A 24,862-nucleotide genomic window follows, 5' to 3' on the forward strand; every position below is an offset into this window, starting at 1 on the left:
GTATATATTTATATATTATTTTTTAATTGTGTTTGAGAAGAACAAAACGCTAAGCACATCATTTAGGTTTGCCTTAAATGCGTTTCAAAAACTAAATAAATTAGATTCAATTAGCCCATAATGGAGTGTGTGTGTGTGTGTGTGTGTGCCTGTTCTTTAGTGTGTGTGTTTATCTTTGTGCATGTGTGTGGGTGGGTAAAGAGAGAGGGATTGGGGATTTTTACCAGTGCTGTGGAAGCGATTTGTAGCGCTGATTGTCTTGTTAGCACAAGAGTAAGCCCCAGAGTGTGTTGGGTATAAGTACTTATGTGGATAGATACATGGACAAATATACATCAGTCTGCCTGTATGTCGTGCGACAGTGTTGAATAGAAGAGAGTGAGGAAGTAGGGGTTAGCGAGACGGATATCAATCCATGAGGAAGACCGTTCCAATCCACTGTCTCTGCCTCTGTTGGGTCTACATTAGTAATACATTATTATCATTCAGACATCTGTACACCTGTCTCTGTGTCTGTGTCCCTGTCTGTAGCACTCTACCAATGGATCTGTGTAGGTCACACTTTATTTGGAAAGTCCCTCATAGACGATCTACAGATGCTCAAACTATCAACCAACTATCAACCAACTATCAACCAACTATCAATGAGGGCGACTCTGTTGACGTGCAGCAGCTGTCTAGGGTTAGGTTAGGAGTTACAGGCGTTAGGGTTAAGTTAGGGTTAAGTTAGGGTTGGGGTTAAGGTTGGGGTTAAGGTTCAGTTAGGGTGGAGTTAGGGCTAGTGGATAGTTAATTAAGATGTTGTTCAGTTAGTTGACCATCTACTGAACATCTACAAACCATCTATTTGGGACTATCCAAGTAAAGTGGTACGGACTGTGTCTGTGTTTCTAGGTATTGCCGTGACTGTATGTTCGTCTCTGTGAATGTAGTCTCTCTGAATGTAGTCTCTGTGAATGTAGTCTCTGTGCTTCTCTGACTCTGTGTAAGCAAAGCGAGGCAATCAGCCCTAAGTGCCTCTAACTTTCACAAAAACCCATTTACGAAAATGGGAGCATTTATTTATTATTTAGCAAATTGACTTGTTGCTAATCTTCTTTGGTGGAAAAACAAATAGCGATTTCTCCCACTCTTCAGGGTGATTGAGCCATCTGGATCACTCTCTCTCTCTTTATCTCTCTCTCTCTCTTTTCCGCTTTCTCTTCTGTAGTAATGAAGTTACTTGTATAAGTTACATTTCGGTAACTTATACACGTTTAATCCAGTTTAACCAAGTTCCAAGTTTTGTACAGTAGAACGTTCCTAAACGTTCTTTCCTTACACAAATATCAAAACAAAATCAGCTTCCATTATCCTACAAGTAATACTTAAAACAGGGATCTTCAGCCTTTTCTTGACCAGAGACTCCTCCCAGGCCAACCGGCAACCCAGGGACCCCCATCATACATATCTGGTAAATGATAATGGCAAGGAGAAGTAATCAACATTTTTTAAACAATAGATCTGGTAGATAGTTTTTCATAATTGTTTACCTCCCCACATTATACTTATAACACCATAGCTTATTAACTATAAAGGTAACTCCAAACACATGTTTGATAAGAGCAGCTGTTTAACTATTTTTAGCCAAGAAATATAAAAAAAACATGTTTAATTATTATTATTATCAATTTATTTACAATATTTTCACGGACCCCCTGCAGTACCTCCGCGGACCCCCGGTTTTATACCCCTGACTTAAAGGCACATTTTATGACATCTTAATGTTTTTCTTACTTTGAGAGAAGTTACAGTCGGGTCCAAAATGATTAAAAAAAAGATTATAGAAAAGAAACCAAATATAGAGCTATATTGTATGTAGAGAAATACAATTATTCAGAGAAAGAGATTTCATTTAACAAGTAATCTTTTTTCTCATAAAGATAGGACGGAGTCAAAAGATTCTTGTAAATAAAGTAAAAGAATCTGCAGTAATATTCCACTTTTTAATCTCAGTTTAAGGAACTGCATAGTGGCCTTCCATGGCTTCCTGTTTCACTGGGGTATAAAAACGAGGTAACACACATGTAAAATCCCTTTGTCATCCATCACCATGGGAAAAGCCAAAGAGCTCGCAAACTAAAATAGACATGGTTGTTGACCTTGATAAGACAATGGGTAAAAAAAAGAAAAGGAAGAAGAATATATACCACTTTCCACTATTAGGGCAACACCTAAGAAGTTTAAAACCGCTAGAACAGTGGTACACTTGCCTGGTATTGGACGCAAGTGTATCTTGTCCCCATGCACAGTGAGGAAGTTAGTTTGGGAGGCAAAGAAAAAGCCAAAGGCCAAAGTTGGAGAATTACAGAACTTGGTTGTATCTTAAGTTCACCAAGCCTCCAGATCTACAAGATATATCCCCATGCACACATCAACATCCACAAATAAATAGTTAATTGACCACAAAATCAACATTTTGCATTCGCCATCTACACCTGTGGTTTGAATTGAAGAAGGCAGTCGATAAGCTTAGACCAAAATGGGTCTACAATCTGGAAAGAGGCTCAGTGACGGTATCCTCGCAAGGGGAGGGTGCCAGAGGATTGAAAACAGGTTTCATAATTATTGGCACCCCATCTTAAAAAATAAATCATATTATTTATCAACACAATCTCTCTCTCTGAGCAATTATATTAGTATAAAATAATATAAGTTCCCATTTTTTGAGCATACAGTATAGCTCAGTATTTGAATGATTTATTTCATAGTCTTTTTATATCATTTTTATCAAGGGTGGCAATAATTTTGGACCTGACTGTATGTAATCTGCCTTAGCATTTTAATACAAGCTAATACATGCCACATAGTTTTTCATTGTCAACGTGTTTATTTTTCATTGGTTAACATTTTAAAAGAACATGCCTAAACAGAACAAATGGAAGGCTGACAAATATTAGGAGATGCAGGGTCTTGGTGTTTTCTGCTAAGCTAACGGCAAGCCCGGTAATTAGCCGCGGCAGATGAAGCGTTGGTTGGCGTCGGCGTGCTGGGGAGTTGATGAACTGTAGGAGAGATAGAAGCCTGCAGCCACGTGCATAGAGACGTTACCATATTCATGAGAGAGAGTGTGTGTGTGTGTTTGTGTAGACATGCCAGTTTGTTTGAATGTGAGTTAGACATTTATTTTGTCGTGGTTTTACCTGCCATTTTAGCTGGGTGCAAAGATTGTGTGCTATGTTTGTAGTTGGGTATTTTATGTCAGTCTTTTGTGTTTGTGTTCCTGTGTATCATCATTGTGTTTGACTGGGTTAGAGGGTATGTTAATGTTGTTTGTCATCCGTCTCCGAGCCCTCCTGTTTGTTTATGCCAGGCCAGTTTTACCCAGCACCCCTTGCAAATAATTATCCGTGCTAATTATGGGCCTGCAGTCACGGAGCTCTAAATGCCTTTCTGATGAGATGGGATGAGGGATAGCAGGTGCAGGGCGGCCCTCCCAGGGACTAAGATTGAAGAGTAGGCCTCTCTCTCTTCCTCCCTCTCCTTCCTTCCTTCTCCCTCTCTCTCTTCTCCCTCCTTCCTCTTCTCTCCTTTAGGTCAAGCAGGTGATGGTGTCAGTTTGGGACCCAGACACCCCCCCCCCCCAAACAGACAGAGCCTCCAGGGCCTGTTTTCTTAAAGCGTCTCAGATTAGGAGTGCTGATCTATGATAAATTGTCTTTTAGATTGTAATGAATGTGACTACATGGACGGGGGGACGGGGGGGATCCTAGATCTGCACTACTACTATGAGATGCTTTGTGAAATAGGGCCCAAGTTTCAAGTTTTAATGTCACATGCACAAGTAAAGTACAGCCTTTCTTGCAAACTCAAAGCCCAACAATGCAATGATCAATAACAATGTAATACTCGAAAAACAAACACGAGAAATGAGAAGGAATATGAAGAACACAATAAGTTTGGAAGCGTACTTTATACAGGGTCAGTTACAATACCATCTTTACAATGTCCAGGGGGTACTGAAGTGATGGAGGTAGATATGTACAGGGGGTAAGGTGACGAGGCATCAGGATGTAAGATAAACAGAGTAGCAGCAGCTTGTATGTGAGTGGGTGTGTGTGTAGAGTCAGTATAAATGTATGTGCTTATGTGTGATTGAGCAGATGATGGAGTGAGTGTGAATGTGTAGTGCCCTGTGAGTGTGCATAGAGACAATAAATACACACCACCTGATATAGAAGCCCTGGATGGCAGGGAGCATGGCCCCAGTGATGTACTGGGCTGTCCGCACCACCCTCTGTAGCGCCATGCGATCGAGGTCGGTGCTATTGCCATGCCAGGCAGTGACACAGCCAGCCAAAATGCTTTCAACGGTACAGCTGTAGAACTTTTAGAGGAATTGAGGGCCCATGACCAACTTTTTCAAACCCCCGAGGGGGAAGAATTGTTGTTGCCTCTGGCGTTTCCTCTTGGCTAGCCCGAGAATTAGAGAGAGAGCCCAGGGCAGATGAGTCGAAGTTGAGTTCGCAATTGAGGTAAGTAACTGCTGATCTGATGTTCCAAAGTTTTTGTCGGTTGTAAGAAAAAAATAACGGATACATTTTGTGAAAATAAAGTAAAAATAAACAGCAAACTAATCACAAAATAGCAAAGTTGGGTCGGAACTTGCAAAACGACAGACACAGTACGGTGGCCTGTAAAGGTCTGTGTATGATGAATCAGGAAGGAGTGCCATGTCAGATCAGGCCTAATGTCAGAAACCGCAACCAAATCTCGTGCTAGCTAGCTACTGTGTGACAGTCTGTCACGAGAGATTAGATGAAGCCTGACCAGGACACCAGTCACATCGGTCTTTGAAAAGACAAGGAGTGTAGTAGCGTATTTCATAAGCACCCTATGCTTGCTTTAGAGATATGCTATGGCCAATGACTATACTTTTAGTTTTAGTGTATGCTTCCGTGTTTTAATGTTTGTAAGTATGTGGTCACGGTTTGCTCACTAGACTCATTGTCCCATTGTTTGAGACATAGCCCTCCCTTTGAGTTGCTTTGGGCAAAAAGGCCAATGGTGGACAAGTAAACCAAAAACATGCATCTGTAGATTACAGCCCCAAACTTTTCCCTTGTTGGGTTAATCAAGGACACGGAGCAGAATATGCGGTAGACATTCATGCGTATGTCGTGTGTCAAACTTTTACCCCCCCCCCCCCTCTACCCCCATCCAGGCTGTCTCCCAAAGTTCCACAGAGTTGTGTGTGTGGAGCGGATGGTGTCAGCTCGCTCCTTGCCACTCCATTTGCTGTAGCTGTACTGCTGTGATCACAGACAGACGTATAAATCAAACCTTGCTTGATGGATTCATCAGGGCAACGAAACGATCGCCTCAGAAGAGTGCCGGAGCTCTCTGAGCATTGTGTTTCTGACAGAAAGGGTATGCAAAGAGCCTAAATGGATGAACGGTTGATTAATTCTTTGCCAGAGATGTTGTCGACAGCAGGAAATGTGTTTTGCTTTGACTGTGTTTGTATGGGAATTTACACGCGTAGGGCGTGAGTTATGGAGCACAAGTTTATACCTAAGGCTATTCTGCATAATGATGGCAGGTTGGAGAACTTGGAGGAGCCACTAAAGACTTGCTACCTGTGGAGCAAACACAACTAGAGAGTAAGAGGAGGGAGGGAGGGAGAGAAAGAGGAGGGAGAGAAAGGAGGGAGGGAGGGAGAGAAAGAGGAGGCGGGGAGGGAGAGAAAGAGGAGGGAGGGAGGGAGAGAAAGAGGAGGGAGGGAGGGAGAGAAAGAGGAGGGAGGGAGAGAGAGAGAGATGAGGGAGGGTGTGAAAGAGGAGGGAGAGAGAGAGAAAGAGGAGGGAGGGAGAGAGAGAAAGAGGTGGGAGGGAGGGAGGGAGTGAGGGAGAGAAAGAGGAGGGAGGGAGAGAGAGAAAGAGGTGGGAGGGAGGGAGAGAAAGAGGTGGGTGGGAGGGAGGGGGAGAGAGAATAGACTAGAGAATAAAGGGAAGCTAAGAGGCAGAGAATCTGAGATGAAGAGAGGAAGGGAGTGAGTTGAACACAGAGAGAAGGAACAAATTATCAAGAGAAAGAAGGAAAGGCATTAGCTATGTATGGCTAGACCTCCCATGTTCAACTTGTTAATCTAGTTACATTGACCAAAATATTCATTATTTGTAATGATATGAGTAGTATTCAAGTGTTTTATTGAGACATCTTTGATCCTCTACATTAGTGGGGTGGGGTAAAGGGAGGGGAGGAAAGCAAGAGGCTCATACAGTGGTTTAAATAGGTGGAATGACTGGGGAAGGTGGGGGTGAATCTTCATGGGGGGGGGAGAGCTCTTTAGAAGTAACTCAGACGTAGATGGAACGTTTAGAAGATGTGGTCTGTGCTTTTAGGCAATTTTGTCATAAAGAAACATGTTTTCCCATCTCAAGACAGAACCATAGTAAGTGTCAATAAAGTCCCATTACAGCAACAGGGTTGACTGTAACAGGGTTGATTTTAAATCAGCCATAAATCCATTTTTTGACAGGGGGAATGGAAGTGTGTTATGTGCAACAGGGAGGGGCAATTGAATGCAAGCTTCACAAAGAAAATACTTTATTGTTAACATTTTTAGCCTGTCTGTCTATTTGGTAACAAGAGTTGATGTTTTATGCTCAACCTGCTCTGTTTTCCGCCACAAAACACTAGAAAATGGGCAAGAAGAGTAGAACCAGCTCACCTGCGGTCACACTGATTTGATGATAATGTGTTCAATGTTTTGAGAGTTCAGTTCACATAACAGGGTGGGACCTTAACATGAGGGACAGATGGAAATGGATCACTTATCACATGACGTCAATAATCATCTTCAGAAATGACTGTCAAAGCAATAACATAACTAGAGCTGTACAATGATGGTGAAAAGGTTGAGACATTTTGGGGTTAGAAGTGGGTTAACATTTTCCTAGGTCGGAAAAAACATGTGGAGGGACATATCAAAATGCAAAATGTTTTTATTCATGTAAGGCTTTTTATTGATAAAAAAAAACAATTATGTGTTCAGAACACTTTATGTAATATAACAGACATTAAAATGTCAGTATTGGTGCACAATTTCAACTTAAAATATCAAAGGGACGCAAAATGTACTCTATTTGTGACCCAGTAAGTGAAATTGTAGCTGATTTGGGGATGTTGGGGGCTGGGTATGGGGGGGATGTTAGGGCATGGGGGGGATGTTGACTCATGTTACAAACAAATGGTAGACAGACTGTGGCTCTGCGTGTTATCTGGAAGATTTGTGCTTCACTTTCTCTCTATTTTTCATGTGTGTGTGTGTGTGTGTGTGTGTGTGTGTGTGTGTGTGTGTGTGTGTGTGTGTGTGTGTGTGTGTGTGTGTGTGTGTGTGTGTGTGTGTGTGTGTGTGTGTGTGTGTGTGTGTGTGTGTGTGTGTGTGTGTGTGTGTGTGCGCGCATATCGGTATCACTGTTTGCATAATTGTATTCATGAGTAGAGTGTGGTCATGTAATATACAGTGTGCGTGCCACTCATTCGCACGTGTGTGTTCATATAACGTATGTGTTCGCGCATTTGTGTGTGTGTGTGTGTGTTTTTGCCTGTGTGAGTGAGTGAATATGTGTGTTTTTAACAAAGCTGGGGAGGCCTCATTGCACTCATCAGGATATCGCTGGTGAAAAATGACTGTGTCACCGGGGTGACAGTTGTGTGTGAGCAGATTGATGGGGCTCTCCCTGACAGCAGCCATATTGTGCAAGGGGAGAGCCGAGAGAGAATCCGTGTGGCCCTCATCCACGCAGGTTAATATTGACTCAGCCTGGGCAACACCATGCCTACAGCAGCCATCCATCACTACTACTGGGCCTTCCGCACCCCACACAGGCACAGGCACAGACCACACAACTCATGACACACGTTCACGTACACACACACTAGCTCAGGTGCGCGCACACACACATGCACACGCACACGCACAAACACACACATAGAAAGTACCAGTCAAAAGTTTGGACACACCTACTCATTTAAGGCTTTTTCTTTATTTTGACTATTTTCTACATTGTAGAATAATTGTGAAGACATCAAATCTATTAAATTACATATATGGAATCATGTCGTAATCAAAAAAGTGTTGAACAAATCAAAATATATTTTACATTCTTCAAAGTAGCCACCCTTTGCCTTGATGACAGCTTTGCACACCATTGGCATTCGCTCAACCAGCTTCACCAGGAATGCTTTTCCAACAGGAAGGAGTTCCCACATATGCTGAGCACTTGTTGGCTGCTTTTCCTTCACTCTGCGGTCCAACTCATCCCAAACCATCTCAATTGGGTTGAGGTCGGGTGATTGTGGAGGCCAGGTCATCTGATGCAGCACTCCATCACTCTCCTTCTTGGTCAAATAGCCTTTACACAGCCTGGAGGTGTGTTTGGGTCATTGTCCTGTTGAAAATCAAATGATAGTCCCACTAAGCGCAAACCAGATGGGATGGCATATCGCTGCAGAATACTGTGGTAATCATGCTGGTTAAGTGTGCCTTGAATTCTAAATAAATCACCAACAGTGTCACAAGCAAAGCACCCCCACACTATCACACCTCCTCCTCCAGGCTTCACAGTGGGAACCACACTCTGCGTCTCTCAAAGACACAGCGGTTGGAAGCAAAAATCTCATATTTGGACTCATCAGACCAAAGGACAGATTTCCACCAGTCTAATGTCCATTTTGTCCTCTTCTTCTTATTGGTGTCCTTTAGTAGTGGTTTCTTTGCAGCAATTTGACCATGAAGGCTTGATACAGTCTCCTCTGAACAGTTGAAGTTGAGATGTGCCTGTTACTTGAACTTTGAAGCATTTATTTGGGCTGCAATTTCTGAGGTGCAGTTAACTCTAACAAACTTCTCCTCTACAGCAGAGGTAACTCTGGGTCTTCCTTTCATGTGGCGGTCCTCATGAGAGGCAGTTTCATCATAGCTCTTGCTGGTTTAAAGTAATGATGAACTGTCATTTCTCTTTGCTTATTTGAGCTGTTCTTGCCATAATATGGACTTTTTTTTAACCAAATAGGGCTATCTTCTGTGTACCCCCTTACCTTGTCACAACACAACGGATTGGCTCAAACACATCAAGAAGGAAAGAAATTCCACAAATGAACTTTTAACAAGGCACATCTGTTAATTGAAATGCATTCAAGGGGACTACCTCATGAAACTCATTGAGAGAATGCCAAGACTGTGCACATGTGCATTAGCTAGTCACTTCCTATACTGTGTTACACTAGTTACATTTTATAAACTGCTTCCTGTGTCTCAGGACACATTATAACAGTTTCTCTCCAGTCTAAATTATTATGCCAGACTGAGGTTCTTTACACATATCTTTCATGCAATGACAATACTTATTGAAACAATATTTGGTCATTTAAAAAAAAATCTATTAAATGTGATGTCATCTTTTTCTCTTTATATTTGATTTAAAGTAGTGTTTTTTTAATTGGTTGACAATTTCCCTGTATTATTCAAAGTTATATTGACATAGTATTTTTTTTTTGCAGGGGTGTTATCTAAAATAATACAAGTGTGTTAACTTGTACGCCATTGTAAAAACAAACAACCATCATACAACAAATGAAGTGATTCATCTCGCTATTTGTTTTGAACTGTAACACTTTTTTACACTTTTTTGTCTTAGAAATTAGGGATGCCATCGAGTTGTTGTTAATCTTTGAAGAGAAAAAAACAAGCTCTCTTGACAAACAAAACCATTAATTAATGCAACTTTCTCTCCATCAATCACCGGGGCTGTCAGAGAATTACCATAAGCTGGGAATGTTGGATGTGTTAAGAGCAAACAGTTAATTTTCAAACAATAAATCATCAAATGTCTCTTTACCCCTCTCTGTGCTCTGACTGCTTCGTCTCTCATAGAAACAGACAAAGGCATTATTAAAAGCACTTTTGACTCGATGCACAAAATGAGACTGAACCAAAAAGTTTTTATGTCAGTTTAAGTGGAGGTCAGTTTTTTAAGTGCTACAAAATGGTGACAAAAGTCAATATCTCAAATAAATGTTATGACAAAGTCAATACCTCGAGTAGACCATAACTATAAAACTCTGAATATACTGTACATACTGTATGTGTAAATATATACGAAAATAAGAGTATCTATCAAAATATAGCAGATACGAAACCTAACACATATCTTTGGTATTTTCATATGACAACCTAGGACTGGAATGCTCGCCATGGCCTGGTTGGGGTGTTGAAGTCCTTCTGTCATCACCATGGTTATGAGAGTCTTGTCATAGTCTCATCTCGCCAGAGTGACCCTCGCCATCCACGCCAGCAGGTGGCAGTGTACTCCGAAAACTCTGACATTCTCAACCAGGTACGTGTTCTTTTTTACATCAGGCTGCGCGAGATAGATAACACAGGAGGTTGGTGGCACCTAAATTGGGCAGAACGGGCTCGTGGTAATGGCTGGAGCGGAATTAATGGAATGGTATCAAATACATTCCGGACATTATTACGAGTCATCTAGTACACACATATACACACATCCCATAATAGAGACATACAGTGCCTTCAGAAAGCACTCAAGGGGTATGACTTATTCCACATGTTGTTGTGTTACAGCCTGAATTCAAAATGGATGGAACAGATCTTTGTTCTCACCCATCTACACACAATACCCCATAATGACAAAGTGAAAACATGTTTTTAGAAATTTTAGCAAATGTATTCAAAATGAAATACGGAAATATCTCATTTACATAATTATTCACGCCCCTTGGCTATGACACTCCAAAATGAGCTCAGGTGCATCCAATTTCCTTTGATCATCCTTGAGATGTCACTACAACTTGATTGGAGTCCACCTGTGGCCAATTCAATTGTTTGGACATGATTTAGAAATAAACACACCTGTCTATATAAAAGGTCCAACAGTTGACAGTGCATAAGAGCGTCTGCTAAATGACTTAAATGCAAATGATGTAAATGTAGTGCATGCCAGAGCAGAAACTATACCATGAAATCCAAGGAACTGTCTGTTAATCTCTGAGAGAGAATTGTGATGAGGCATATATCTGGGGAATATATAAAACAATTTGTGTTGAAAGTTTCAAAGAGCACAGTGGCCTCCATCATTGGGAAATTGAAAACATATGAGGCTACCCAGACTCCGCCTAGAGCTGGCTGTCTGACCAAACTGAACAACCAGGCAAGAAGGACCTTGGTCAGGGAGGTGGCCAAGAACCTAATGGCTGAGATGGGAGAATTGGCCAGACGAAATCCACTCTTGAGAAAAAGGCATGACAAAACACCTGGAGTTTGCAAAAAGATACTTGAAAGACTCTGAGATCATAAGGCAAAATATTCTGTGGTCTGATGAGAGGGCAATGTCCTGAATGCAAAGAACTATGTCTGGGGGAAAAACACCTGTCTAACACCATCCCTACCGTGAAGCATGGTGGTGGCAGCATCATGCTATGGGGATGCTTTTCAGAGGGAACAATGAATGACGCCAAATACAGGTGAATCCTTGATGAGAACCTGCTTCAGAGTGCAAACAACCTTAGACTGGGACGAAGATTTACGTTCCAACAGGACAATGACCCCAAGCATACAGCCAAAGCAATGTTGTAATGGTTTCTAAACAACAATGGGAATGTCCTTGAGTGGCCCAGCCAAAGCCCAGATTTGAATCCCATTGAAAATCTGTAGACAGACTTGAAGATTGCTGTTCACCGCTGCTCCTCATCTAACTTAACAGAGCTTGAGAAAATCTGCAAGGAAGAACGGGAGAGAATCCCCAAATCCAGATGTGCAAAGCTGATAGACCAAGATGGCTCAACTGTAATCACCGCCAAAGGTGCTTCTACAAAGTATTGACTCAGACTTATGTGAAGACTTATGTAATTGAGATATATCTGTATTTCATTTTCTAAAATAACAAAACAATGTTTTCACTTTGTCATTTAAGGGTATTGTGTGTAGATGGGTGAGAATGACTTTTTAAATCTGTTTTGAATTCAAGCTGTAACACAACAGAATGTGGAATAAGTCAAGGGGCATGAATACTTTCTGATGGCTCTGTATACACACATTACCTACCAGAGAGACTAACGCAAACATAACTTAATAGAGAGATATGCACACCAATCACCTAGTATACAGATACACTGCCAAAGTCAAAAAGTGAATCACTTGTATTGAACGTTTTTGTTGAAATAACTTCAAAATGGAACAGATTTAATTTTGTCCTTGGCTCTGCCAAAGCATTTTTTTTATACCATGCTGTCATTCCAATTGTTCCGGTTCTGTTCCAGATCTGCTGTGAGCTGGAGGAGTCAGTGAGCTCCTCTCTTAGGCTGGAGCCTGTGGACTGTCCCCAGGGCTCCCAAGGGTCCCTGCAGCTCTACCACCACAAGACCCTGGCAGACTCACCTCGAGGTCTGGGACCCCTGGTCATGGAGCTCCTCAAGGAGTTCATGGAGCGCCGGTGCTGCTTGTTAGCCTGCGCCCCCACTAGCAGGACCTCCTCCACGGAGGGCGTGGCGGGCAGCGCCCCACTGTCTCAGGGCTCCTCAGGCTTCACCGACATGTACGGCTCTGACGTGGAGAGGCCCGAGGGCCCCATTGCCGTGGCGATGCCTGGTGATGTGGGTGCTGACCTGGTGAGCCCGGACAGCGGCCTGGCAACCATCCGCAGCAGCCGCTCTTCCAAGGAGAGCTCCGTGTTCCTAAGTGATGACAGCCCGGTAGCCGAGGCGATGGCCGGGGGTTTCCTCCTAAACCCGGCGCTCGGGTTCCCCTCTCTGTCCCCCATCCCGCATGAGAGGAGACACTCAAGCAGGAACAGGAGCGGCGAAAACCTTGAGCTGTTCAGCTTTGACCCACTGCACTGCAGTAACTCGTCTCCACCTGCAGAAGATGCAGTGCTGCACTCCTCTCGAGGTACAGGAGGCCATGGCAGCTCCAGCCTGTCTGAGTTTGATGAGCTGAGCATGGTGGATTTCTACACCCCTGATTCGTCAGCTGGGCATGGAGGATTGGTAGGAAACGACTTGATTGGGGGAGGAGCTCTGATGGACCAGAGCATGAACAGGGTCCCTCCCACTCCTGTCAACAGCCTTGTGGGTAGCAGCACTCACAGTGGCACAGAGGTCCGCTTCTTTCCAGAGGACGTCGCTGAGAGAATCAACGGGCTGCAGCACAAAGAGAGCATATCCTCGTCAGAGGCCTGGGATGACTTTGCCTTGGATACGAAAGGCTCCACCTCGGATGACGCAAACACGTGGAGCCTGACAGAGGCTGGGTATGTCTGCACAGATTGTCCTAACCCTGACATTGATCTGGAGGGCCTGAGAGAGGACGAGGGCAGCGGAGGTGGAAGAGGAGAAGGAGATGTGAGAAACACTAAGCTGCGAGAAGAGAAGGATGTCTGTTCCAAACCAGTGGAGAGACAGCTCACTCTTGTGAATGAGTACATAGAACCCTACGACACCTGGAACCCTGACTCAGGTTTCACAGAACCATGGCAGCCGGTGACACTGGACGATCTGCAGCTCACTCCTCCGGATGAAGAGAACGGAGAAGGGAAGCTCCTCAAAGTCACATCACGTGCACGCTCTTCTGTGGTAGGAAAAAAGCGAGCATCTCTGGCCCCTCTCACACCAGAGACCTCGAAGGAAGAAGAGGATGGTCTAGTCAGGAAGGCCACAGAGCTGGACTTCTGGACCTACTCAGCCCAGAAGGGATTTCTCAAATCGGACAGTGCGACCAGCGCCACCAGTGTCACGACCCCGTCCTACCCAGAGTCTCTGGACCTATGGAACATGACAATCCACGAAGACAGCCAATCCACACTCACTACCCCAGACATGGCCGATCTATCCGAGCGGTCGGACTCCTGCGGGCTCCCTGCGCTGGGAACATCCTTGGAGAGTCCACTGGGTGTGTCTAGTGAGGGGATGGACATGTGGAACACCACCATACAGGAAGATAGTGCTTCCATGGCAACCAGTCCGGAGGTCGCTGGGACTGGGAGGGAGGAGCTTGCTGGCATGGAGCCCTGGGAGGCGGAGCCTGGGACAGACCTAAGGCAACATGAGGGGAAGGGAAGATATTCTGAAGAAGCCTCACAACTGCAAGAGAATGTAAGGAGGCAGGCCCAGAGAGTTCAGATAGTCATCAATGGAGACGAGGGAAAAATATGTCCCCAATCAGGGCATGATGATCACATGATGACAGAGAATCAAATGACACAGGATCAAATGTCGGGGGACATGCTCATCCCCGTCCCAAACATGGTGATGTCTACCTCTGAGTATGATAATGTAGGAGGAGGAGGCATCTGGAGTCAGCCCTCCTCCCCTGATCTCCAGGCCAGCCCTAGAGCAGACACTACTGAGCTGATCCAAGGTCAGTCCAGCCCTTTTATAGCAGTGCTAAAACCAGAATCAAGTGGCAGCACCACTGAACATCAGCCGTCCATCGTGAAAGGCAACAGTGATTGTAGCGGGTCAACAACGACAGGCATTGAACAGTTGACTTCCACTGGCAGACAGGTGTTCCTGTTCGACGGAACCTCTGGATTGGGCCACGGGACCAGAAATGGGATGCTTCCAGTTCCAGGGGGGCCCTCTGTGAAGAGCGAGTATGACAACAGAGGGCAGGGATCTGAGGCATCTGAGGGCCCCGATTGGACAGAGGACCTGAGTAGCCATTCCCCATTTGTGCTGGTGGATGATGGCTCCTCCCCCACAGAGGATGACGCCTTACCTCTGAGTCACGGGGAGGAGCCCGTCACTGAGTTAAACTTTGACCAGACATGGAAAGACCCAGACACAACCCAGACTCAGCCCTCTGCATCCCCAAAGCTTGACAGTTGGGACCACCTCTCAACCCCTGTTTTAAAAGCCGGTGATTCTGAATCACCACCAAATGGCGCATCATCCCTCCAATGGACTACTAAGGTGATCTATCCAGATGGGGGACCTCATCATATGGAAGATAGCATCCATAGTGTTCCTATGTCACTGAGCTCCAGCTCAGGGGAAAAAGACAGGCTCAAGCCCAGCCCAGATAGCTTTCCTCCCGGGAGCAGCGAGGATGTCAGGTCCAACTCAGATGGCGAATCCTCATCAGGCCTGGAGATGGACTACATCATCGTGTCAGGGACAGTCAGAGAGAGTGATAGAGAGAGCAAGGATGATTATAGAGAGAGGAATGTAACCAGAGACACTGATATTGGCAGCAGGAAGGGGTCTAGATCCTTAGAGACATATAGCATGCTCTCTTATGCGGCTACTTTACTCCAATCCGGGACAGCCACTCACAGACATCAAGACAAAAATGAGCTAAATAGGCGTGATCGAACAAACATAGATATCCACAGCCCATTCTGCTCAGACGCAGGTGACAATCCTATTTCGCCTATTCCCACAGATGAAGACCACTCTACCCAAGCCAACGCAAATGGGATTGGCTTCTGTCAAAGCTCGCACACAACCAACCAAAGGTACTCCGAAACAGCCGCCTCTTATCTTGTTAGCCCTCAAATCCAAGTAACCACAGAGATAAGTGGCTGCGGCCAATCAGATACCAATCGGCCATGCCTCCACCAGTCAGAGATGAGAGTAGCGGGCCTCGGTAGTTCGGACTTGGATGACGACAGCTATGATGGCCAGACGAATGCCAGAGTCGTAAAAAGCAGCAGCGCCTCCCTGAGATACCCAGCAGAACAACACTTCCTCAAAGCCAGGGAGGAGGTCTACGTCCACTCTCAGATCTCTCTGGAGGACTCTGACGAGGGCGGGCTCTCCCCCTCCGTCCCCCCATCTCCCTCTCAACGGAGCCAGAGCTGGGGCTCTCTGCCGAGGGAACAAGGCGACCAGCAGCGGCATCACGCCATCCCCCAGTCTCCCCTCCCCCTCACAGACAGCTCACAATCCCCATTGGGGGACAGCTCATTGATGGGCACTCCCGAGAACCTATCAGGTGGTCCCTCTCCTGTCCAAGAGGTGGGGCTTCCGTTCTCAGGCGACCTCATGGACAAGGAGGAGGAGGAGTTTGGCATGGACCCTCCCAGTTGGGACACAGGTGAGGAGATGGAGAAAGGAGTATGTGAGGTGATACACAGCCACGCCCATGCACCAAACCCTGGGCCTACCGCTGAGCTACTGGAGAATAGTGAGCACCTGAGTGGAGGTCATTTCTCAGAGGATGGTGATAGACTGACAGCACAGTCAATGATGGAAAGGTTCTCGCAGAATCAGGTTGACTTTACAGCTGAGCAACCAATGAGAAATCAACCCCGAAGACCTTCACAGGGCCTTGAAGACCTGTTAGTCGATCATAAAATGGGAGGTGGTGGAGATGATTTTGAAGAAACGGACTCATCCTACCTGGGGTAAGTAATATCTATAAAGTAGCACACCGTACAATTCTTTACATAAATGAGAGTTATGGTGTTTCTTTGTGTATATTATGCTTCCTTGTGTTTGCCCTTAGGCTATCCTGCCTTTTCTATGGGTTTCTGAGTGTGTACGGGTCTCTAAACAGCTGCTGGGTATTTGTAAAGTAGCACAGACCGTGCAAGCAGAGTTAAAAGCTCTCAGGAGAGAGACGGTGTGTACTATGTGAGAGAAGAATGGGGTGGGTAGAGGGGGAAAGAGAGTGGATACTGCACCCGTGTTGCCTCACACCCTTCTCCGACATCATCAGAGCTTTTGAAGATGAAACAAGGGATCAGTGTGTGCGTGTGTGTGTGGTGTTGCGCCAGACTTTGATCTCAGCCCTGGGTGTGTTTAGAAATCTGTTTACGCCTCATTAAATATGTATTACCTGCCTCATTACAGCTGTATCCCCACCACAGCCAATGGAGCCAGCTCCCCTCTGTCTCACACAAGGTGTGTGTGAGAATCTGTGATTTCTAACCAGTATTTTTCACTCTTTAGTGGACATGAGAATGACTGATAGTCAGTGACTATTACATGTTTGATATGTTTTTGTCAGACTTGAAGATGTTGCATCCCAGTCTTGGAACCAGCGAGCCAGCGAGGGGGTTCCTCACCAGTGGAAAGCGAGCCAGGACCAATCCAACGACAGTTCCACCCAGTATGGATACGGACACACTGACCACCACACTGAACAGACTGAAGACCATGCCACCTACCAAACCCGTGACTGTGCTGAAGAGGCGAGAGATGATCTCCTCAGCCAACACTATGAGGCTAAAGGACATACTACTAATTCCTACTACTACCATACTGAAGGCAATGGCCAAGGCCGGTCTGATGACTGTAGCCATTATGACAGTGAAGGCCAGGCCCAGTGGGAGGCTGAAGGTCAAGACCACTCCAGAACTCCTGAAGAGCCACATGACCCTACAGGCAACGCTAAGTATCTTCTTGAACACCATACCCGTTATGAGACTGAAGAGCAGACCCATTATGTTCCTGATGACTATTCCCACGTTCTACTCTCCAGGTAAGTTATTTACTAGCCTCATCTTAGATCTGTTTGTTCCGTCTTGGTTGGCATGAAAATGACCATAGGAGTACAAACATATCTAGGACCAGGTTCTTACAATTCCAAAATTTGAACAGATCTGAGTTCAAATATTATGTTGTCTTTTGAGAATCTCTCAAGTATTCAGTATCTAATTCATCATTTTATTGACTAGAATAGACTGGAGACATTGAGCTGCCGTATTGTGTATTACCACAGGAGTGCAGTACAGGTCCATACTGAACCTATTGGGCAACAGTGTGATAGTGTGTGGTTGGAGTCCTGAGTCAAGGTGTATGTTTGGGACTGTGTTAGCAATGATGGGGTAAAAAAAAAATGTATTTCCACACATTTACATATCGGGATATAATTGTTTACGATATATCGCATTGTTTTGAAAATATACCAATATTATTTTTACGCTAGTTGGCTGTACCTGCACCAAAACTCCAGTGTTTTTCCTTCATAGCTTGTTCTCCATTTTCTTTTTAAAAATTGATCCAATTTGTTTTCAGTACTTTTATTTCCATGACTGATTAAAACTGGTTTTCTCATGCTATCTTGTCCCTTTGCAGCAGACATATGGTGAGCAATATGTTTGGAACATTGAATCGCAATAAAATCACGGTATCAAATTGCAATACATATAGAATCGTGAGAATCGCAGTACGTATCGTATCGGCACCTAAGTATCGCGAGGTCCCTGGCAATTCCCCATACTGTGTTTACATGTGTGTTTTTGAGACTGTGTCAGCGCCCCAAATTGACATGTTGGTGTTTTATTGGTTTTCCATGATGCAGGATCAGTAATAGATCAGTTTAATCTATTTGATTCCCATTGCATAATGTGTGTGTGTGTGTGTTGTGAGTGATAGAAGCAGCTCACTGTTTAGTGTAGCCCAGGGCATCATATTTGAATATCCAGACTGGTTATTCCAGAATTATTACTAAAAAATGATTACTTACTCACAACCTCACAATTGAAATGTAGAATTTCCATTGCTTTTTAGTATAGAATGAGGCTTAATCTGTGTCCAGGAAACCAGCCCTATGTGTGTTTATTCAGATCCGTTTGTCTTGATCCACACATGCTTTTAATTGAATTATATTGCATAAGGACCTCCAAGCATTTCTATTTCCTTAAAACATTTTGGGGGGGTTATTTGCATCTCAAGGTTTCACTGTGGAACCAGCTTGCCAAAGTATTCAACTGCATGTGTGTGTACTTCACTCAAACACTCAAACACTCTCTCTCTCTCTCTCTCTCTCTCTCTCTTTCTCCTCTCTCTCTCTCTCTCTCTCTTGCTCTCTTTCTCTCTCTCTCTCTCTCTCTCTCTCTCTCTCTCTCTCTCTCTCTCTCTCTCTCTCTCTCTCTCTCTCTCTCTCTCTCTCTCTCTCTCTCTCTCTCTCACACAAATTCCTCTGTGGGATGGGCCACTTATTAGGAAGTCCTGAACTCTGTTGCTTGGCAACTGTCCCATTAATGTGGATGCGCTCCCAAGCAACGGAGTTCCAATTTATGCTCCAGAATGGGCTTCATGTCATTTCATACTACAGAGTATTTATTATGTCTACACACTTTGCATCTACACATGCAAATTCCAATATGCTACGTGTAAAATGTAGCCTACATTCTATGTTCAGATGTACATTTCCTTGAATAGGCAGTGTTTCCAATGGAGAGCAGTTTCAGTGAGAGGAACTTTAGGTTGCTCTGTTATGAAGTGTTTACTCTGTTTTTGGTTTTTTGGTGTGTGTGTGTCTGTGTGTGTTTTTTTTTCTCTGCCCCAGATGTAAATTTAACGTGTATTCAACGTTGATTCAACCGGTGTGTGCCCAGTGGGTTGTGGATGTTTGTCTTGCCTTGTCACCCCTCTTTGTAATTGTAATGACTCCTCCCCTCTTTGGTTACTGGGGGATAAATATGACCCCTCCCCTTATTTGTGTGTGTGTTGAATAATTGTGATTGAGTTCTGTTTGCTGTACTGTTTATGAGAAAGGAGGGAAACTAACTTCTAAATACATCCAATGTATTTTTGACAATGAAGTTTTTGTAGTGACAATCTTGTTTTTTAACTGGGTTTTTTTGGAGGCCGACATGGAGTCTAATTTTAGAACGAGTAGTGGGCAAATGTAACTAAACATAGCTTAATATATTTTATACTTAATTTGTGTTGATTTTGACATGCTCTACACTCTGCAATAGCTGATCAGCTCTCATTAAGATTCAGAGGGAGGTCACATGACTTCAATATGGCGAATGAGGGACCGAGCCCCTTATGCTGAAAGAGAAAGAAAATAATCAGAACAGCCAGAAAGAGAAGCAAAGTGTGACATTTTTTTAAAACAACGAGTTGGGGAAGAGAGAGAAAAGTGTGTGGCATCCCAGTTGACAGGAGAGCAGCACCGAGATCACCTGGTTGTCTGGGAAGAGGTGAGTTTGTAGAGCATCTTTGTTGGAGAGAATGGCACCAACGACAACAACTCTCTTTAGATTAGAAGCAATTGGTTAGTTGTTAGTATATATTCGTCCCATTGTTGGGAAAGCTGGGTGTGTTTGAAAGTGTGTGCATGCGTGAGTGCGTGTGAGTCTTTGTCTAACTCCCCATTGTTAATGGGAGTTATGCTAATCAGGGTCTGGGGGTGCGGCTTGGAGGCAAATAAAAATAGGTTGTATTGTCCCTGGTCCACGTGCATTTAGTGATGCTTCGTGGTCAAGTCTTCACAAACAAATTATTAGAAGTGTATGTTCATCTATTGAATTGTGTCAAACTCATTTTCTTGAATGTTTCTTTTTTTTTTAATTCCTCAATTGAGAAGAGACCATGGTTGTTTTAGTCATGACTGGATGCTTGTGTGTGTTTGGGGTAGGCCTGCTTCAGACGCTCCTGGGATGATGGCCTCAAATAAAGACCACACAGATGGGTTGGAAAACAGACCAGGTGATGCACACGCACGCCCTTTTTCGACACACACAAGAAAAAAAAGTGCATCTGTGCAGAGTCACGGTTGTCATTGATCTGTGCGTCGAAATACTTTCTCTTGACCAATGGAGCGAGTGGGACATGGGTTATCTATGCTACAACCAACGCCACTAGTATCCTGCTACCAATTTGTGGTATATAGATTTACACTCAAACAAGAGGTCGTATCTCATCTCCTAGTCATTGTAGTGTATCACTGTCTCTAAAGATATGGCTCTCTCTTCTCTCCACTAATGCTATTTATTTTAATGATGTCAATTGGGTTTGTATCACCGTTTACTGATCATGAATTCAAGAACTTATGAGGAAATATTAATTTGCATACAGAGAGTCATATCCCTAACACATCGTGAACATTTTCCTTAGATCCCTCTTCCTCTCTGGAGCTGAATGGGGCCAGTATCCCACCCAGGAAGAAGCTGGTGGCTCCGCCCATGAACGTGTCTCTGGACCGCAGCGAGGGATCCCTCCTCTCTGACGACGCCTTGGATACGGGCGACGATCTGGACATCAACGTGGACGAGCTGGACACACCTGACGAGGCCGACTCCCTGGAGTTCAACGGAATAGGTGAGACACACACACACACACATGCGTATACACACACATGATACAGACAGAGAGACTTAAACAACCACAAGCTCTACTCAAAGGAGGAATCAAAACGTGTTCAAGAAAATGTGTTGGACACAATTCAATATGTAAAAAGACACTTTCAGTCATTTGTTTGTAAATAAAAACAAACAATAGAGAAAGACTCACATACACTCATCCATACATGTCAAGCAAGGTGTGTTTGTAATTTGTTTTTATGAAGACTCTTCTAGCTGTATTCTTATGTTTCATCACGATGTGTGCGAGTTAGGCCATTAGCTATAGAATGATTTCACCAACAGGTGACCCCCAGGGGTCCAATCAGGAGGCAGACAGGGAGCCTAGCGAGGCTATCCCAGAATACAGTGCAGAGGAGGAGCGACAGGACGCCAAACTGTGGAGGACAGTCGTCATTGGGGAGCAGGAGCACCGCATCGACATGAAGTGTATTGAGTCTTACCAAAGAGTCATCTCTCATGGAGGTACACACACACACACACACACCAAGTCGTATTGAAGTCAGTCAATTGAGGAAATAAACAGAAATGCCATTGAAAATTGCATCCATGGCCTCCCGAGTGGCGCAGTGGTCTAAGGCTGTGCCACTAGAGATCCTGGGTTCGGGTCCAGGCTCTGTCACAGTCGGCCGCGACCGGGAGACCCACAAATGGCCCAGCGTCATCCGGGTTAGGGGAGGGTTTGGTCGGCAGGGATGTCCTTGTCCCATCGTGCACTAGCGACTCCTGTGGCGGGCCGGGTGCAGTGCACGCTGACACTGTAGCCAGGTGTACGGTGTTTCCTCCGACACATTGTTGCAGCTGGCTTCCGGGTTAAATGGGCATTGTGTCAAGAAGCAGTGCAGCTTGGTTGGGTTGTGATTCGGAGGACGCACGGCTCTCTACCTTCACCTCTCCCGAGTCCGTACGGGAGTTGCAGCAATGAGACAAGACTGTAACTGGGGAGTGAAAGGGGTAAAAAAAAGAAATTTAAAATGGCATCCATTTTCAATGATTTCCCAATTTCCCAAAGCTATTAAGTTTGTGAATGTTTGCATTTTTTATTCAAATCACTTCCTGAATTGAGTGACACAGACACACCTTTGCATTGAATCTCCTGTGATTATTCAGTAGACACCTCCTCTTGATGAGCCCCCCGTCTCCTCCTTCTCCTCAGGTTACTATGGTGACCTGAATGCCATCATCGTGTTTGCAGCGTGCTTCCTACCGGACAGTAACTGTGATGATTATCATTACGTCATGGAGAACCTCTTCCTGTAAGTGCTATTGATTGTGATCAAGTCAGTAGATCCATCAGCATAGCATGTATCACGCATGTATTGTATCATCATGTATCAAAACTCACTCAACAATATTGTGTGTGTGTGTGTTCAGGTATGTGATCAGCACTCTGGAGCTCATGGTTGCTGAAGACTACATGATTGTGTATCTGAATGGAGCCACACCCCGCAGGAGGATGCCTGGAATAGGTTGGATGAAGAAGTGCTACCATATGATTGACAGGAGGTAACAAGTCACACACACACACACACACACACTATCCTTCTTGGGACCAAAATCCTATTTTCCCTAATCCTAACCTTAAAGAAGTTGACCTAAAATCCAGAAACTCCCAAGTAATTCCATACATTGAAACTACTGCTGCGTTAGCCCTCTCCCACTTCCTGTCCCTGTAGTGCTGTTCTGAAACAGCTGCAAAAACGGGTCACGTGACTTGTGACGTTGCTGGATTGCAGGCCTCACTATGATCCGTTGCCAGTGAATCCATGATTCAGAAATCTGGGAAGTTTGGACAAATTCATTGTTTTACTGAAAATTTACGGCCGAAAGAGCTATTTTTGGAGAAAGTACTATCAGTTTGGAGTTAGGAAATGTGTACTTTTCCACCTAAAACATTTGCGATTATTTGATATAATTATTTTATGTAGCCAACTGCCACAGCAGTGGAGATGGGTAACACATTTTATTCGGAGGAGAAGTGAAGACAGCATTACACATTAGTTATACAAAGTAAGCAACAACTTACAAATACTGTATGTCTGACGATGAAATACTTGCGATGAAGAAAACTACTGGGGTGCCGATGTCGTCGAACCGTATTTATTTGAGAATTCAGAAGAATAATTTTGACAAATTAAGCTTCAGATGGTCGCCGCCATCTTGCCACCAAAGCCGCAGCAGTTGTTTAATTGTATGGAATCACTAAGGAGTTTCTGGATTTTGGGTAAATCCCCGAAACCTAACCCGAATCCAGAATTCTAAACCAAACACCTAAAATAGACTTTTTTCCCTTGTGGGGACTGGCAAAATGTATCCATGTTTTACTATCCTTGTGAGGACTTCTGGTCCCCACAAGGATAGTAAGACCAAATATACACACACACACATGCACACACACACACACACATCAGTCTGCTGTTCACACACACACACACACACACACACACACACACACACACACATGCACACAGTACATACAGACTCATGCTTTAATTCTCACTAACTCTTTTGTTTTCTTTTGTTTTCATGTCTCATGTCAGGCTCAGGAAGAATCTGAAATCCTTTATCATTGTCCATCCGTCTTGGTTTATCCGAACAGTGTTGGGAATCATCAGACCCTTCATAAGGTGGAGATACCCATGCTTTCTCACACATTTATTTGTCTTTTATTTAACCAGGGAGTCATACTAAGACCAATGTTTCTTTTACTGAAGAGCCCTGAATTTATGGAAAATTTAGCAAAATACAAAACATTGAATATGAAATGCAAACAGATATAAAACACATTCATCAGTAATAAGGTCCTCAATTAGGAATCTGAATTGCCCTAGAGGCACAGACATCTAATTTAAGAGCATTTTGAAGATTGTTCCACAAATACAGTGCAGAAAAAAACTAAAAGCTGATTTATATAACTGTAGAGAGTGAAGGAATTTCCAGAGTTAACCATCCCTGAGACCGGGTGTGGTAACTTATACAGTGGGGAGAACAAGTATTTGATACACTGCCGATTTTGCAGGTTTTCCTACTTACAAAGCATGTAGAGGTCTGTAATTTTTATCATAATTGTCATTTTGATCAAAATCCAGAAAATCACACTGTATGATTTGTAAGTAATTAATTTGCATTTTATTGCATGACATAAGTATTTGATCACCTAAGGATCTCTCTGTACTTTGCTCCGTCCATCTTTCCCTCGATCCTGACTAGTCTCCCAGTCCCTGCCGCTGAAAAACATCCCCACAGCATGATGCTGCCACCACCATGCTTCACTGTAGGGATGGTGCCAGGTTTTCTCCAGACGTTATGCATGGCATTCAGGCCAAAGAGTTCTATCTTGGTTTCATCAGACCAGAGAATCTTGTTTCTCATAGTCAGAGAGTCCTTTAGGTGCCTTTTGGCAAACTCCAAGCAGGCTGTCATGCCTTTTACTGAGGAGTGGCTTATATTAGATGGCTTATATTAGAGGTGGGAAGCAGATGTTTTACGTGTCCCTAAACTATTGTGATTTCTTTGTTCGTTGATTTGCATTGTTTGTAACTTGCTTTTTAAAACTTATTTTGTACATAACGTCTCTTATGACCAAAAATAACTTCTAGACATCAGGACTGCGATTACTCACCACAGACTGGCAGTATCCTTTTTTCCTTTAACGAGTCTGACAAGCCCGACGCGAACGATATACTACTTTCTCGGGAACAGGCCCAGATCCCTGCAATTTGCGTGAAGAGGAGGCGGAGAAAAAGGGGCCAAAGGGT

At 44.2% G+C, this 24,862-nt stretch overlaps 1 protein-coding gene across 5 annotated transcripts in view; it reads left to right on the top strand.

Moving 5' to 3' along the window:
• Positions 1-24,862, top strand: part of LOC124036066 (protein prune homolog 2-like) — a 52,299-nt gene that overhangs the window by 19,187 nt on the left and 8,250 nt on the right. For 3 of the 5 annotated variants that reach the window (XM_046350189.1, XM_046350190.1, XM_046350188.1), the window contains exons 7-16: positions 10,224-10,382; positions 12,325-16,409; positions 16,858-16,908; positions 17,015-17,488; positions 20,381-20,451; positions 20,860-21,063; positions 21,390-21,569; positions 22,261-22,360; positions 22,479-22,610; positions 23,645-23,731. In XM_046350189.1, the coding sequence (XP_046206145.1) occupies positions 10,224-10,382; positions 12,325-16,409; positions 16,858-16,908; positions 17,015-17,488; positions 20,381-20,451; positions 20,860-21,063; positions 21,390-21,569; positions 22,261-22,360; positions 22,479-22,610; positions 23,645-23,731 (5,543 nt within the window). Of the gene's footprint in view, positions 1-10,223; positions 10,383-12,324; positions 16,410-16,857; positions 16,909-17,014; positions 17,489-19,215; positions 19,944-20,380; positions 20,452-20,859; positions 21,064-21,389; positions 21,570-22,260; positions 22,361-22,478; positions 22,611-23,644; positions 23,732-24,862 lie in introns of those variants that run through there. The other 2 variants (XM_046350191.1, XM_046350192.1) reach the window with 2 other exon arrangements.

Source organism: Oncorhynchus gorbuscha, linkage group LG05 (genome assembly GCF_021184085.1).
Source record: "Oncorhynchus gorbuscha isolate QuinsamMale2020 ecotype Even-year linkage group LG05, OgorEven_v1.0, whole genome shotgun sequence".
Lineage (NCBI taxonomy): Eukaryota > Metazoa > Chordata > Actinopteri > Salmoniformes > Salmonidae > Oncorhynchus > Oncorhynchus gorbuscha.